Below are 16970 nucleotides of genomic sequence, written 5' to 3'. Positions count from 1 at the left end.
GTTGCTTCTGTTTTATTTTAAATTATACCTTATTAAATAGTCTGATTAAATATAGCCTAATTAAATAAATATGTTTGGGGGCGTCCATTAATTACGTGAGGCATTTTTGAAGATTTGTTGTAAAAAATTATAACACTTATTACATCAGTTGTGCATTTAACGGCACGACAATCTCATCAGGTAAGAAGGGTGTTCAGACGTGTAATTTAAACCATTATTTGGGTGTTATCAAACTAACGCTATTTTCGCTATAAGTATTTAGGATTCTTGTACAGCTTAAAAACAGACGAGACAAACAACTTAATGATAAATGGATCCAATATTACTATTTACCTTAATGACAGTAAAGTCAACCAATTATGGAAGTTCAAACTCTTAGAGTAGGTAATCTAAGTAATAAGTAGTATAAATAAGTAAAGATAGACTGAAACTCCTTAGCCCCCCAGTCAAAGAGATAAATGCAAATATTAAATGACATAACGCATATCCAACTGTATTGAAGAGATCGCCAAGACCATAGAGTATGTATGGTTGGGGGACTGAATTTCGTCAAGGATTATGCAGATACAAGAATCAAATCTAATACATAAAAACAAATATGAAGTAATATGCAAATTCGATTAAATGATTTTGTTATTTATTAAAATAAGTTGAATAATATTTTTGCACGCATTTAAATATTTCAAATGACGGATTATTAACTTTATTAGTACAAAACGTAGTTATAATTTAAATATGATAATTTATTAAAATAATATGTCAAAAAAGACGATCCGTCTGATGCGTAAGAGTGCACTTTACCCTATGACTTTACCTTTAATTATGAAAAGACAACTTCATGCATTTTATTTTTTCTTGTCATTTTTTATACGATATGTATTATTCATAATTTTTAAAATCTTAAATAAACATAGGTCAATAAACTATATAAATGGGTATTAAAGAATAAGTAAGCAGGTATAATTATCAATATAAATATTTTGCATTATATAGGAAAATTTCAATATCGACATTTCCATGCTGTGCAGCTTTCTATTGCATTAGCAGTTATTTATGGGATGAGAGTGAATTTCCATGTTGGTATAGTTCGTATGGTAAATCACACAGCGATAGGAATTGCTGAATATGATCAGTCGGAGGTATGATTTGAATTGATCAAACTGGTTAAACCAACAAAACATAAATAAATGTTATAATAACGCTTTTCAGGACGGGCCGTTTATTTGGTCTAAAAGGATACAAGGATTACTATTAAGCTCTTATTTTTGGGGGTACATTTTAACTATGCTACCTGGAGCAATAATTGCAGAAAGATATAGTGCCAAGTGGGTATTTTTCGGTGCTGTCTTCTTAAACATCCTTGGATCTCTTCTAACCCCACTTGCGTCGAAAATACATTATGGAGCCATGCTTATACTTCGATTACTTCAAGGTAATAATCACTTTACAAAATTAATAAAACAACACAGAATGTATTATTAGGACTTAGTGCAGGGGCATCCTATCCCAGCACTCATGTCATGCTTGCAGCTTGGTCACCTGTTGACGAAAGAAGCTTCATGACCAGCGTCGCATTTTCAGGAACTTCAATGGGTGCAGTAGTAAGATATCCTGCATTGCTTCGCTCTTTCATTCTTAGTTAACTATATTCAATATGGTAATCGTCCTGTATATAGGTTTATACACTGGCAGCTGGATATATAGCAGCGGGTTTGGGATGGGAATATATTTACTATATTGAAGGAGGCGTTAGTGCATTATGGCTCATTGTATGGGGAGTATTCGTTGGAGATAGTCCATCCACTCATTGGTTCATAAGTCATGAGGAAAGTCAACATATTATTAATTCAATTAGCCAAGGAAAGCTTCCTACAGTAAGATATATAAGATATGTAAATTATATTGTTACAAAAAAACACTAATTGTTTTTTTATTAGAAAAAACCCAAAGTACCTTGGGGCAAAGTATTCAGATCAATGGAATTTTGGTCTATTCTTGTGGCGCAAACTTGTTGTAATTGGGCTTGGTATACATTACTAATAGAACTACCGCTTTTTATGAAGGATGTGTTAAACTTGAAAATATCAGAAAACGCTCTGTATACCGCAGTGCCGTTTTTGAGTGTATTTTTCTTTATGATTATTCTTGGCAAAATAATGGATATTCTAAGGGCAAAAAAGGTACTATATAAAAATATGACTACTATTACAAATAATATTTACTAATATTTTGATGGTATTGTTATGGTTAAAAAACATCTAAACATAGAAGATATTATTAAATAGAATTAAGAGACACTCAACATCTATTGTATTTTTAGAATGAATAGTCTCTATTCTTAAAAGATGAATTAGCTATCTAATACACATATATGAAATAATTACAACGTATTATCAATTAAATTTAATATAATATAAAATAATAATTGAGTATATTTTATAGGTTTTTACAACAACCGAAGCTAGAAAAGTTGCAACAGGAATTCAATGTATAGGTCCTCTATTTTGCTTCATTGGTGTATGCTATATAGAAAATGTAACCGCCATTCTAATATTAATAACATTAGCCGTGATGTTAATGGGTGGAATGTTTTCTGGATATCTAGCAAATCACATTGATATCGCCCCTAATTTTGCTGGTACTCTGATGGGAATAACCAATACAGCGGGAACCCTCTCTGGAATTGGTGTACCATTGTTTGTTAATGAAGTTACTCGAAAAGATGTTATTACATAAGTTTTAGCCTATAAAAGCTACTTACTAATTGTTTATTTTTAGAATTCTATAAAATCTTGGAGAATCATATTTTGGACTTCTAATCTGATGTTGATAATAGAATTCCTTTTCTACACAATCTTTGGATCAGGGGAAGAACAGGAATGGAATAAAGGAGTACGAGGAAATGATTAGAAATCCTCTATATATGAAAACACACTTGTATATTTAAAAATATTATTATTGACATTAAGTAAATTAAAAAGCTTTATATTATTTTCATTCTTTATTTCTGTATATATAAAATTAATGATTAAAATTAATTATTTAGTTAATTTCTGTTTTTTTAATGCGTTTATTTTAACTTTAAGCCTATTTTTATTTTGTTTTGATCGTTTAACTTTTAAAGCTTTGTATAATTCAGGATTGTTATTAAAAGAGAATGGCAATTTCTCTAATTGCATTAAGGTTGGTTGATCCTTTTTTTGTTGAGGGATAAAAACCCTCCTTTCCTTATCAGTTCTAATTAAATAAAGTGATTTATTTAAAGCTGTTATAGGTTGATCTGCAATAGTATTTTTGTTTTCGGTATTTTTAGAATCATTAACTTGTAAAATGTTTGTATCAGTTTCTGTAAGCTGAGTAGCTTGCTTATTTTCTGAGGGCATTTTGATACTTTGTAATCTATTATAATGTATATGGTTTGTTGGTATTGGATAATGAATGCTTATCTCTTCAATTTTAGTTTGTAAACATGCATATTTTTCATTATTACTAAGTGCCAAAGCAATACTTGCAATTCCACATTTTTGTTTTAAAATATTTCTCAGATCTGGTACAACAAGTATGGGTACCTTATTCAAAACGGCCTGATCAATGATGTGTTGAACTAATAATTTTGGTTCAATATCATCACTCAGTAAAATATGACTTGCCTTGCCAGTTTCTAAAGCTTTTGATACATCATTTACCCCCAAAACTAATCCATCCCTATATGATTTACATAATTATAATTTGAAAGTGAATTATATATCGTAAAATATTATACCTACTTGTTAATTGGTTGACGTTCTAATGTACCACGTTTAGCTAACAATGTTTTTCTTAATAATTTTTGTCTTATCTTCTTTCTGTTTTTCTTTTGAATGCCTTTTAGATCTGACCAAGGTACTTTGACTTTTTCTGGTAACAGTTCTGGTAAATATTGATCTAAACTTTCTTTCAGTGAATCATAGTGATTTTCATTAATACATGGCCTATAAATTAAAGCTAATTATTTTATATAATGAAAGATAAAAAACATACCAGTATTGTTTATATGGTGTATACAGAGAGTTTTTAATAGTTTCTTTAGTTCTAGCTTTTTTTGCAGATAACGACGATTTTTTCTGTTTTGCTGTTAAAATAGGAGCTTCAGTCATACTGGCTAATAATTAAAAATTGGCCAATATATTTATAATATACTTTGTTATTAAATATACAATCATACAGCTTTACAGGTTATGTCCATTTTAATATTTTGTGGTTATGTCCAATTACAATAAGTTAGTTTACTTGTATTAAAGCCAAAAGTAAAATGAGTAGATTTAGGTTACACTTTAAAGTAATTGTTCTTAAAAAATCAGTGCGGTTAAATTGCAATTATTACATAAAAATCCAATACATTTTATCAAACAACATTATTATGGCTGATGAATTAGATGTAGTAAGTGTTTATAATAATTTAGTAGGTCTCTAAAGAAGATGTTTTAGATTCCTTCCATTACTGTAAAAGAGCCGCTGGATTTAGTGAGGCTAAGTTTGGATGAAAGAATTTATGTGAAAATGAGAAATGATAGAGAAATAAGAGGACGTTTACATGTTAGTTAAAAAAATAGGTTTTATATATATATTTTATTTCTTTTATTGATGAATATTAATATTTTAGGCCTACGACCAACATATGAATATGATATTAAGTGATGCTGAGGAGACTATAACTACAGTGGAGATTGATGAAGAGACATATGAAGAAGTATATAAAACCACAAAAAGAAGTATTCCAATGTTATTTATTCGAGGAGATGGAGTTATTTTAGTTTCACCGCCAATGAGAACTTCATGAATATAATGTATTATTTCATAATAAGTAATATAAGTTAAGTATAACAGTAAAAAATATAAATTTGTAATTAGTGCCCTGTTTTTTTATTTTTTTTTATGCCATCACGCTTGGTTTTTAAAATAACCGCAAAAATTGTAATTTCATTTGTCACCGTAACATGTTCCATCTGATGGCGCTGTAGTCACTAACAGTACGAAATCGTGGTTTTGTCGGAACAAAAAGTAAACTTATAATTTTTGTAGAAATTAATGAATTGTAAAAAATTACACACTGTGTACAGAATGTAAGAATGGACATCATCGAAGATGTCAAAAAACGTAGTCGGTACGGTAAAAATCAAATTGTCATGTGTGCCCCTTCTCAAAGAGAATTTGGACAGGATATTGGTGTTGTTTGCGGCTATTTTAAAAGAAAAGACACGAACCAGTGATCAAGCCGTGGTGTTCGATGTTTTGTTTTCAGGGCCTGAGGGGGTGTCCCGATCAGTTAGTGGCGATTTTATCACCCGACTTCAGGTGAGTTAGAGAAGTGAAAAAACAAGACTTAGTAGGAGATGGTTTTACCCAGTTAGAAACTGGGCCAAGCGGATAAATTTAAACGAATTGGAGACGGATTTGACCCCAAGGGAAACGAGGACACATACTTTTACTTTTGTTCTTCAATCAGGATCTGTTCACCAAAAACTCACTTTGAATATGCATGAAAAAAACATTTATCATTACTGGCTGATGAGTTTGAGAAACCGTTAAACATGTCTCGATTTGATATTTTTGATACAATAATGCATTAGTTATGAAAATTAATAATATGGCAATTTTGATACATTATCAATTAATTCAATCGTTATGTGTTTTACATGAAATCATAAATAAGTTTTGCAATAAAATTGTGATATTACTCAGTGTTTAACACAAAATAAGAAATTCAAGTCTTTGTAAAAAATACAATTTTACACATTCCAACATAAATAATTAAATAATGTTTGCATATCTTAATTAGTGAATAGTGAATCTAATAATGAATAGTGAATCATTTTGATAATTTGTTAAATTAAATTTACAGAAGAATATAGATAAATCCACACTATTAAACAGCATGCTATAATTGCACTAATATAATTATTTAATTTACCATTTTATCAAATATCTGTAATTTTCAATTTACTATGTTTTATGTTTTATAGCTTAATCTCTAATGGTACAGTTTTAACGCTAATTGATCATAATGCTGGTAATATACTTTTGACTTTAATATTACTATATATACTTGTAATCATTGTTTGGTAGCCTTATTTCTTAAATATTTTTTTTATTACAACTAACTTATAATGTAACATAGAAGAAGCAAACGACAAATATTTTAATAGATACGTCATTAGCACTTAAACAACTGATTATCTGTACAAAAATGGAAGCGTATAAAATAAAAATATATATCGAAAAAAATAAAAACGGTTTGAATACTTCTTATAATGTATACTATCCGTTGAGTTAATTTAGAATACTAGAATTTTTAGTAAGTATCTAGACAAATACCATACCAGTGAATTAACTTTATTAATATAAACATAAAATTCCGATTGACGAAAAAAACAATGCTTTTTCAGTAGATTGTGTTACACAGTTAATTGTAGATAAATATCTAGGTAAAAGGCGTTTCGTTCTGAAGGCTAAAACTAATAAAAAGGCGCATCCTGGTCTAGGCAAGTTTGTGCTTATTATATTTCTGTAATACATTTCCTTGTTTCGATTTCTTGTGAAACGGTGACGTTTTATATTTAAAATTGTCACCAGCTTTCGAATTATTATTTAGTGTATGATTTCGGATATCGCTGGATATATTTCTGACTCATACCAATCGTTTTTTTCTGATGTTGAAAAGTAGTTTTAAAAAAATTAATCATATTTGGTGCGATCATTTGACTTCGTATTTTTTTTTATTATATAGCCTAAGGGCTGTGCTGATTATGTAGACAAACTGGGGCAGAAACTTTTTAATTCCGGATTTAAATTTTGACTTAATCAGTTTATTTTATTTTTATTAATGTTTTTTCATTACATTTGTTTTACTGCTTTAATACTTTTGTTATTGTACTAATCAGTATTAAATATGCAAGAATCAATAGTTTAGATTAGCAGAAAACAATTAATTTAATCGTCGACACGAAAGTTATAAGTATTTTGAAATGGTAAATTGAATTATGCAATTTTAAATAATATATTCCGTAAGGGAATGCCGTCCACCGCTTAGCCAATATTGAAATAAAATTTTATCGCCTTTTATTATACCTACGTATAATTTTTATTTCTTAAGCGATCTACAACGAGCTCATCCGTATTGGCGTACAATGGCAGAGATGTCCAAAGGCCAAGCGATTCATAGCGGATCCTCATCGTAATATAAGCAGCTTTATATAGGTCAATACACCTTAGATTATTTTTGCGTCATTCAAATGTCTTTCGGACGCAGGTACTGAATGGCTCGTTATCGATTGGTCAAGGCTTAAATCCGCCTTCATATTTGGCAAAAATAACGAGCCATTTAGGCCACGGTCATTTATGTTTGGGATTTTTTCTAGATGTGACTGTTTAATATTAATCTATATACATATGCATTGCGGGTTATACAATCTGTCTTTTCTTCTAATCATATAATATTTGATACATATTTTAAATTAATTGCTATCTTTTTAACCGACTTCAAAAAAGGAGGATGTTCTGTGTTGGACTGTATCTATCGGGGAAATCGAGATAAATCTTCAAATTTCAAATTCACATATAAAGTTTTCACGTATTTTTTTTTTATCTAAAATAATCAGATATTTGTGTATAATATTATTGCTGAACTAATGTGATGGACGACCCGACGTCATTCGGTGCGAAAGCCGTTCAGTTTGATTTTTAAGCACTAACCATATCATATGGAAAGTCGTAGAAATATAGCAGGCAACTTCTTCTGTGATGTAATTGTAGAGCGTTCAGCTTACATCCGTAGGTTGCGGATTCGATTCCCGGCGGAGGCAAGGACCTTTTGTTGTTCTAGTTAGGTTAAAACATTTGTCAATTTACTTAGACTAGGTAGAGGACCCCGGGGCCTGAAGCTTTCCTTATTTTCGATCGTTGTTTCTTTACTCCTATTTTTCCTCCTCCGGGCTTTACCTTTATTTGGCCTACCTTTTGTAATACTTAATGAAATAACTGCGTAATTTATTGAGTAAACATCTAACACTAAAAAGAGACAAATAATATATTTTTAACAAAAAATTGAACCGACTAAAAATAAATAAGGAACTCACTAAATAGTTAAGTTAAATTTTTTTTTTAATATTTTATTTGTTATATACTTTAAAATATTGTGAATATGTTATTAATTAACATTCATTTACTATTAGATTGATAGGAAATTAATTGGGTTTAGTGTATACCATTATTCAAAAAACTTCTTCTGTCATTCGCTTGTTAAGTTTACTCACTCTCTATAAATTGTTTTGTTTTGAATTACATTAGACATTTTTTTCAGTATTCAATGAATAAAATGAAACGGATTTATATTATTTTGTTATAGAAATATATAGATTAATTAGACATACATTTTTAATACGAACTCTGTTACCCTTGAAGAACATTTTCATTCTTTACTTTAACTTTTAATATGTAAAATGAAATTGTTTCCCAGTTTTATTAAGTATTGTTTGTTCATTCAATGCCCGAAGTTACATGTCTGTATACTCGCATGTCTGAAGTAGTATCCAATCTCGATCTGAAGCTTTTTTTATGTAATGGTAAGTTAAAGTGAGATAGTTTTTTTCTGGTATTATATTAACTGCCAAAATGAATACAAAACTAATTCACGCACACTTATCGTAATTATCGTCTACTTACGATTTTTCTCATTGTTTTTAGTAATTCCAATAAATTTTTCTGTATAAAAGTGAAAAACATTCATTGGATGATTATTTACAAATATGGTTGAGTTTCCTTGCATCAATGTGGTAATTTTTATAAATATGGCATTTCTCATCATACACTCCATTGAAACTTGTTACAATCGGTAGACTTATTTTTCTTTCCTTTCATAACCTGACTATAACCATACATTTTGATTTCGGTGAGCAAGAAGAGTGATTTGTATTGTGTATCATATATTTTTTTCAACCATCTTGATGACCTCTGCAGTTTCACCAAGAACTCTTTAAATTACATGACATTTTTTGCTTCAAGTGCGTTAGGTTAATTACTGTATTAAATACGGCAAGTGTTTTAAGACTTAATAAATGTAATATAACCAAACAAAAACGGTAAATAACAGAAACGGTATAACGAAACAGATCTCCAAAAAATCGACGTCGAGAGTGGTTTGTTCTGTTTTCTAATAGATTGAAACCCTCAGTGTCGTTTTGTATTGGCGCTGTAACAAGTCGCCTCTTCTTTTCATAAAATAATATAGTATTTTAAAGTAAGTTTTTTGTATTTTAAACCCGTTCACATTACATAACCCGTATACATTCTACGATATGTTTTTTCAATGATCTATCAAATCCAACAATATATGACTAAATATTTCACCGTCAGCTTCATCTGCAATTGATATATCGAAAATATTCAATCGGTGTATAATTCTTTTGAACATAGGTGAAGAAACATGGCTTCAAATATTTTGCTCTATGTCAAAATAATTTTTTTTCTACCTGTGGAGATACCCGTTGTTTAACAGCCGAAAATAAAGCATGTCCTATATATGGCATTGATGAGAAATAATTGCTGGTCATACTAACTTATTTTGAAATATTTTTTTGAAAAGGTTTTCCCAAAAATAATATCTGTTTTGTGTATCGCTGCATTCAAGCGATGTTTTTCAAAATAACATTTTATTTGTTTGTGTCATATACATCATGTTGGATCGTGTTTCTCGCTGTATCTAATTACAAGTTTTATATTTAAATAAAAAATCGGGAATTTATTTAGGATATGGCCAGAAAGCTAATGCGAACGTTCCAAACTACGGCCGCTAACAAATGGCGCTTGAGTTTCTTTCAAGAAATGTCATATAATTTTTGTTTTTAGTATAATATGATCTATTCGATCCTCAGGAATTTTATATGAGGCTCTGATAGACAACTCTTTGCAACTTGGTTTGGCAATTTGGCCTCCTGTACCAATAATAGGAGATATTTTAAGCTAAGCTTTTTTTTTATATATCTCTCTCTCTATTAAATCTATCTCATCTATTGTACACTTATGTCAACTTTGATCAACTTTGATATACACTGCTTATCACATGTAGTTTAATCTATTTTTTGATTTTGCCTATTGATGTCTAATGAGAGAAGAAGCACTAAAAATTGGAACTACTATTTTGTAATTCCTTATCGTCATAGAAATTTGTCTTCAAATATCTTCTGCCATTTAAATATATAACCATTCACGTGGATTTACTTAAAGTGGCGGATTTGTTATTGGACATAATTAGAGATATCGCAGCTGATGTTAAAAACATTAACAAAAAAATAATAGATATTTTTTGTATCTATATTGTCGTGGCTAAAACCTTAATATCGGTTACTTTGGCGTTGTCACATCTAGCAAAATTCTTGAAAATCTACATGGATATGTTTAAAGATCCTCTACCCTACCTTGTATTCATCAAACATTGCCCCTTTTGATTACCACTGGCCTAGCCACTCAGCTTCTTACGTGAAGCCAACAATTGGGTCAGTTCTTCGACCAGGAATTTTTTCAAAGAGAGTATATGTGCTTAGAGTTATGTGCTCTGAATTGTGTTAAATACGTTTTGCAAATTTTTTTGAATAAAATGGTTCGATAAAAGATATGAAAAAAACCACCAAAACTTATTTGTACAAGGTAACATATGGGCTGAAAAGTCCCTGGCGTAACAAAGAAAACGCGTTTTTTTTTGTTCAATATTGGCTTTATTAATCAATGTAATCTCCATCAAGAGCTACACAATCATTTCAGCGGCGCTATAACATTTCCGTACCACTTTTGTAGAACAATTTATCTTTTGACTCAAAATAGGCCTGTCACCAGTTGCTGTCCACTCAGTTAACGATCGTTTTGATTCTGGAGTGAAGTGATGGATCCATGTTTCATCCTAGCGGTTAAAATTTATATGTTAATAATATATACGTTTATACGTTTTTGAGTATGTTACGGAGCAGAACATACTCAAAATTAAACAACAGTACTAATTAGAATCTGGTTATAAATTGATTGATTTATTAGTCGATGATAATAAAGTCTATTTGCCTATAAGACATCAAACCGATTAGCAATTGAACGTTGCCATAACAAAGTTCTTCAATTAATTATCAACGTTTATCGCTACGCAACCAGCGAATTGCACAATGACCTCGAAATCAAATTGATCTACGTAGATATCGAAGATTTTGCCGTAAAACATAAAAGAATCACAGCAATGCACATATGCACACATTTACTGGACGATGCGCAGGTCATCAGATTATTGAAGCGAACCAAACCACACGAACTTGTATATTGTAAAGTGTTACTCTTAACTTTAGCTTAAGTAGTCTAATTTAATTTTAATTTTAGAAATACGTACTGATGCATTTATCCCACACTCGTTTTGCTTGTGAATTTATGCAAGTATAACAGAACAATAGCAATAAATTAATTTGTAAATTAAGATTGTATTAGGCGTATCTAAAGTAAGATGTAATAAAAAAATATGCAGCAGCAAACATAAAAATGATATATTCTTAATTTGAAACACTTCAAAATTTGTTCAGTGTATTCGATTTCGATTAAGTTTATGTACCTCTAGTGTACCTAGTATAACAGTATAACTGACAAATAATACTAACGACAAGAACATCTTGATATGTTTCTAGATCGCGTAGATTAAATATACTTTCAGAATTCATTTGTGATAATGTCGGATGCGTACGTATCATGATACGTTAGTGGGTCAGCGACGGTTTCTTATTTGACCGGTTCGTTGACGGTCATTGTTTGACCGATACAGCTGTTTCCTTGTATGATGCTGCCCAGCATCGGTTTCTCATCATTATAATTAATGCGAATATTTGAATTATATTTTTTAAACTGTTCACCTAAACATTTAAGTAAATTCACATACAAACATTAGGTAATATTAGGTGTAATTAATTCGTTTTTTATAAGAAATACCTTATTAAAAAATTGTAAAATATTTTATCTCGCTGTCTACTATTTCTTTTATCGGAAGAACTCTTCTTTTGTCTTTAGATGTTTGGGGATTATCCCTCGGTGAATGGACGTAGGACGAAATAAAAATAATGTTACAGTGATGGTTACATGATGTGACCGTTATGTATTGACGTTATAAAAAGGCAAAGAAAATATAAAGGGATAAAGAGAGCGGCGCAGGGTTATCTGAGAGACGCTTGCGTTCCAAAAATCCAAAGTACCCTTCAATATCCGAGATCAACGTTTCGGGGTTGCCAGCTTTTCGTTATTGTTTACTGGTCATCATTTCTGGCAACCCAGTACGTGTTCAACATCTGGGATAATATTTTAGGGTATTTTGTAGGATATAAAATCCGACATGTCTCAAGGTCGCTACGGATGTAATTCATTAATTAACGAATTTTGCAATTTACATATATCTTATCGATATGTCATTTATTAGAACAAGCAGTAATCTGACGAAGTAATATCTGGAGAAAGGCGTAGGGGTAGACTTGTTTTTAATAGGTATTGCACCTTGTGAGCATATTTATCAATAGGTTTTCGTGTCTTTTGGGGTACTCTTATCGCTTTTTCTGTAATGTAAGGTTTATGTGCATAAATTAGAGTCGATTGTGATTATCAGCTTTAATTTCATTTCGTGCTAACAGTTTAGAGTAGACCAAATGCACAGATTAGATTGATATTGACGGCTCATTGGACTTAACCCATGACTAATTTTTTATCACCGGTGATTATCCAATATAAAAATGGTTTCTTTTGTTGTCGTTGAAACAGCAAGTTAAATGACATCTCACAATAGCAATTGCGTTTCAATTACTTACATAGCCAATTTTCTTCCTCGTTGATATTTTTTCACCGAAATTTTTCAAAAGCTTCTCAAAATCTTCATAACTGAACACTGTCCGAGTCGTTCTCGAACCAATATCATCACATAGAATGGACAAACCAACCATCATTATCACCAATACATAGCCGACACGCGGGGAGAGGGTAGGTACACTTTTCAATCAATACGCTGATGTTGATGCCACAAGACTTCGATTATTCTTCCAATGTTATTCTTCTATTTTAATCTTTTTCTATGATCTTGACCATATATTTTTCGAAGCTTCATCCATACAAAATGTAGATTTCATCCCAGACGTCTGACGTGAATTCATTCACCTTTCATATAACAGACATTTCCAAACCATTGTAATCTATGCCTCTGAATTTGTTTCTCGACTGTGGATTGATTGTTAAATGAATGGCTATGAATGACTTCATTTCTAATATAGTCTCGAAGAGAATAATCTAGAATTTGCTTTAAGCATTGTGTTTGATAGACCTCAAGCTTATAGATATCAGATTGTAACAGTGTCCAAGTTTCGGAGCCATACAGAGGGATTGGCAAGTTAAGCGTTCGAAAAAGGCGGATTTTAGTATTGTTGGTGATTTTTTCTCTCTTCCACACGCACCATCATCCTGTAACATAACCTTATTATTTCAGCAACAAACTTCACTTTCTATTACTGTTATTTATCCAGAGTACTTGCACTCCTGCACTTGTTCTAACAGGATCCCGTTGAGATTTACAATACCAGGCGATCCGTCCGTAATTGCCAATACTTGATCTTTTCTTCATAATTAATTATCAAACTCTGTGGCTCTACAATACAAACTATATCTCGGAAAATGCTAATGGCATCAATATCTGTATCAGCAAATATCAGATTGGTCACGAAGTTTGTAATATTATATATTTGCTTCCACTACTAACACAAGACCTGAAAATTCCCGGACCTAACACATAGATGGCGCTAGAGTGACACTACTATTGTTATTTTCAAAACAATGAACAAAAACAATTTCGTGTTTTAATTTTACACTGCTTCTTGATGGGAAAAAATACCGTTCAAGCGAAGCAATGGTTTGAAAAGTGTTATAAGGTGTCCACTCCATTAGAAACAATAATAAAACGTTGGTTTGCTGACCTCAAACGTGGTCCTAGAGATACCGATGATGCATAATGCAGTGGACGTCCAAGTGAGGTGGTAACACTAGAAAGCATAAAAAAAATCTAACACTAAAAGTTGAGAAAGCTCTGTTCAAAGTGGGTACCGCGTTTGCTCACTGTTGACCAAAAACAGGAACGTGTTAATGAGAATCAGCAGTGTTTGGCCATGTTTAAACATAATAAACAGGAATTTTTGCGTCGATATGGAACAATGGATGAAACATGGATCTATCACTTCACTCGGAATCAAAACGCTCGTCATCTGAGTGGACAGCAACTGGTGACAGGCCTATTTTGAGGCAAAAGATAAATCATTCTACAAAAGTGATATTGAAGTGTTAGAGCGGCTAGAATGATTATGTGTTACAATCTGTTATGTTGAAAACAATGAAGAAACGACACAAACTACTGTGATAGATCATTTCGCACTCCCACAGAGTTAACAGAACTATTGTAAGATGTTTCAAGAAATTTAATGAATACATTCAATCAGTTAGATCACCATTTTGCATTAAAATACGATTATTTTTGGACTAGACTTATTGGAACAGATTGTTGGATATGATATGCCACGTCATCTTTTGTAAAATATTACGAATTAATTCAATATGCGAGACCTAATATATTTAACGAAGTTTTTAACATTATTTGAAATAAAGTGTATTCATTAATTCAAATAAATATTAATAATAAAATTAGTTAAAATTATTTTCGTTATTATTGCTTAATTAATACAATATTGTCTATAATTGTTTAGTTGTTACGACAAATTCTCACAGAAATCAAAATTCTCTTTTTGCAATGTGTTTCATTTGATTTTCAACCTATACCGACCGAATGAAATGCCTTTATAATTATTCTATGCGAAACTTGGAATACTTCCAATGTTGATTTGGTTTTTATTGATTGTAACTCTTAAATATTTGTCTCTTTTTCTATTTACGTATTCCAGTTTTTATTTTCGGCGTGTTAATTTGAAATATTTGATGATGCATTTATTTTAAAGCTTAAGGGGTCTGTCATATATTTCAGTATTTAAATAGATCTTTAATTTTGTCAGTATTTAGGGGTAGTTTAAAAAAATAATTCTGACAAAGATAATGCAAAAAATGTATTGGGATTTATTTTCTTTTAATTCCATACATTTTTTTCTGCAATATTTAAAAGCTTCAAAAACTTCTTTAAAAGTACTTTATTTAACGTAATAACGATCGAGCTTTTCAAAATAATGATATTTGTCTTGTTCTTTTCTTTATTTTTCACTCAAATATTATGGTGAAATGCGAACTTTGCGAGTAAAATACATAAGAATCATCCCTTTGTACAACATATACACTTACTGTAGAAAGACCATTCTAAAATTCCTACGAAAATGGATAGCTGCAAAACCAACATAGTTTTTTTCCAAACAAACTGACGAAAATAATTTAAAATAATAAAAGTGTAATAATTAATTCCACAATTAATAATACCATAAGTATTTTGTTAGTAACTGCCCAAGAAACACCACATCCAAAAAACTGCCCAAGAGAAATCCGTTTTTTAGAGTCGATTTCCCCAAACAGTTCAATGTTTTAACTATTTTTTTCTTGAAGATGATGAACTTTTTTTGCAATGATGGAATGTCTGGATACTTCCTTTCGTTATTTTTATTCATGGTAACTAAATGCATAAACACTTTCTCATGTACCTACATTTTTTTAGTCTACATGCGATTAATATTTTATTATCATGTGCTAGTAATCGATAGTCCATTTTATGTCCTTTTATGGCCATTTCTGGTTTGGTCATCTCTTCATCTGACATTGTGAAGTGAAGTACTTTTTTACAGCATTAGGTAGGCGAAAGCGACGTATTATGTTGTTTAAAATATATCATCAAAGTTGAAGATCTTACATTCATACAGTTTATCATTTGCTGACATGTACCATCAGAAAGTTTATAATAGAGAGCACTGTTTTTTTTTCTTTAGCAGTCAATTTATAGATCCAAACTCAATATCGAATTCTTATTATATTGATGTGTTAGGTTGTAAGTATTGAATGATGATTGTCGAATATTAAAATAATGTAGTGAAGGGAAAAAACTATCAAGAAGGTATTCTAGATTTAAAGTTTAATCCTTTAAGAATATGTCCTTAAGCGAAGTTTTCAGCATTTTTATTATTTTCCGTAATTAAACCCTAGCAATTTCGTATGAGCCTCTTCTATACATAGCAAAAAAAGTCAAATAACCTACCTTATACCTAAACTGATTTAGCTATTTGCAATATTATTTTAACTACTACAAACTGATCACTTTGAAGTCGGTGCCGAGCTCAAACAATACAAAAATAATAATATAATTTTGTGACATACATATAAAATTAAATTACGAACAAAACAAATCTAATTTGTTGCTCGTACAGTTTTATTTTAAAACTTTTGCGTTTAAAATAAAAAATTATATGTTTTACTTTTTAATGAGCTGCTTATTTATTTTTTGAAGACGTTTCAATTTTTTGGTTAATAATTTTTTTTTTCTCTTTTTAGTGTTAGATATTTACTCTAGGGATACCGAAAAAATTTCGATATATTGATTTTTTTTTCAAAATTTGTTAATTTATTTATTTTTAATATATATATTTTATATTAAAATATATTTTTTATATTTTTTTGACCGATCTATCGATATTTTTGTTAGCTGATATTTTTTAATAGAAATTCAATATATTTCTTAAACATTATAAAAAACCATTTAATTATTTTAAATAAACATTTTAAATTAGTACCTAAATTTAAAGGTTTAGTGTATTTCAGTACAAAACGTATCGATACTTTTTTCCCTCAATCTCTTTCTTAATCTACTCAATAAATTAGGCAGTTATTTTATTAAGTATTACAGTGGGTAGGTCAAGTAATGGTACAGTCCGTATGAGGAAAAATAGAATTAAAGAAACATTGAT

At 30.3% G+C, this 16970-nt stretch overlaps 4 protein-coding genes across 5 annotated transcripts in view; 3 read left to right on the top strand and 1 right to left on the bottom strand.

Annotated features, from left to right (window-relative positions):
* Nucleotides 1-819: 819 nt before the first annotated feature.
* On the top strand, nt 820-3050 carry LOC143206793 (vesicular glutamate transporter 3). Its single transcript, XM_076419527.1, has 8 exons — nt 820-935; nt 994-1139; nt 1210-1432; nt 1483-1601; nt 1677-1874; nt 1938-2180; nt 2443-2724; nt 2779-3050. The coding sequence occupies exons 1-8, from the start codon at nt 932-934 to the stop codon at nt 2908-2910; spliced, it is 1347 nt and encodes a 448-aa protein (XP_076275642.1). The 5' UTR covers nt 820-931; the 3' UTR covers nt 2911-3050.
* LOC143206797 (uncharacterized) lies at nt 2950-4229 on the bottom strand. Its single transcript, XM_076419533.1, has 3 exons — nt 4021-4229; nt 3768-3971; nt 2950-3705 (listed from the first exon to the last, which is right to left on the bottom strand). The coding sequence occupies exons 1-3, from the start codon at nt 4134-4136 to the stop codon at nt 3039-3041; spliced, it is 987 nt and encodes a 328-aa protein (XP_076275648.1). The 5' UTR covers nt 4137-4229; the 3' UTR covers nt 2950-3038.
* A 33-nt stretch (nt 4230-4262) lies between these two features.
* LSm3 (U6 snRNA-associated Sm-like protein LSm3) lies at nt 4263-4891 on the top strand. 2 transcript variants are annotated; one of them, XM_076419537.1, is made up of 3 exons: nt 4263-4420; nt 4468-4575; nt 4643-4891. In XM_076419537.1, exons 1-3 carry the CDS (start codon nt 4292-4294, stop codon nt 4817-4819), a joined length of 414 nt encoding a protein of 137 aa, XP_076275652.1. In that variant the 5' UTR covers nt 4263-4291; the 3' UTR covers nt 4820-4891. The 2 variants fall into 2 exon arrangements, with proteins under 2 accessions (XP_076275652.1, XP_076275654.1); XM_076419539.1 differs by having other exon boundaries at nt 4272-4417.
* Nucleotides 4892-4983: 92 nt separating this feature from the next.
* The window catches only part of LOC143197722 (endoribonuclease rege-1), a 53564-nt gene continuing 41577 nt past the window's right edge, over nt 4984-16970 (top strand). Inside the window, exon 1 of the mRNA XM_076406360.1 lies at nt 4984-5334. Within this exon, the coding sequence (XP_076262475.1) occupies nt 5125-5334 (210 nt within the window). The 5' untranslated portion in view covers nt 4984-5124. The remainder of the gene's footprint in view (nt 5335-16970) is intronic.

The sequence above is a fragment of the Rhynchophorus ferrugineus genome, unplaced genomic scaffold, assembly GCF_030347505.1.
Source record: "Rhynchophorus ferrugineus isolate W39M unplaced genomic scaffold, kcgeb_rfMv2 rfM1, whole genome shotgun sequence".
Taxonomy (NCBI): domain Eukaryota; kingdom Metazoa; phylum Arthropoda; class Insecta; order Coleoptera; family Curculionidae; genus Rhynchophorus; species Rhynchophorus ferrugineus.
This window is presented reverse-complemented; position numbering and strand designations above follow the sequence as displayed.

Excerpts from the sequence above, each read along its gene's own strand:
- LOC143206793 (XM_076419527.1), top strand. Across the intron at positions 1,433-1,482 it reads TATACTTCGATTACTTCAAG|GACTTAGTGCAGGGGCATCC; the intron begins GTAATAATCACT and ends ATGTATTATTAG. Across the intron at positions 2,181-2,442 it reads ATATTCTAAGGGCAAAAAAG|GTTTTTACAACAACCGAAGC; the intron begins GTACTATATAAA and ends TATATTTTATAG.
- LOC143206797 (XM_076419533.1), bottom strand. The coding sequence starts at position 4,136 with ATGACTGAAGCTCCTATTTTAACAGCAAAACAGAAAAAATCGTCGTTA. Across the intron at positions 3,972-4,020 it reads ACACCATATAAACAATACTG|GCCATGTATTAATGAAAATC; the intron begins GTATGTTTTTTA and ends TTTAATTTATAG. Across the intron at positions 3,706-3,767 it reads GAACGTCAACCAATTAACAA|GGATGGATTAGTTTTGGGGG; the intron begins GTAGGTATAATA and ends TAAATCATATAG.
- LSm3 (XM_076419537.1), top strand. The coding sequence starts at position 4,292 with ATGAGTAGATTTAGGTTACACTTTAAAGTAATTGTTCTTAAAAAATCA. Across the intron at positions 4,421-4,467 it reads TGGCTGATGAATTAGATGTA|ATTCCTTCCATTACTGTAAA; the intron begins GTAAGTGTTTAT and ends AAGATGTTTTAG. Across the intron at positions 4,576-4,642 it reads AAATAAGAGGACGTTTACAT|GCCTACGACCAACATATGAA; the intron begins GTTAGTTAAAAA and ends TTAATATTTTAG.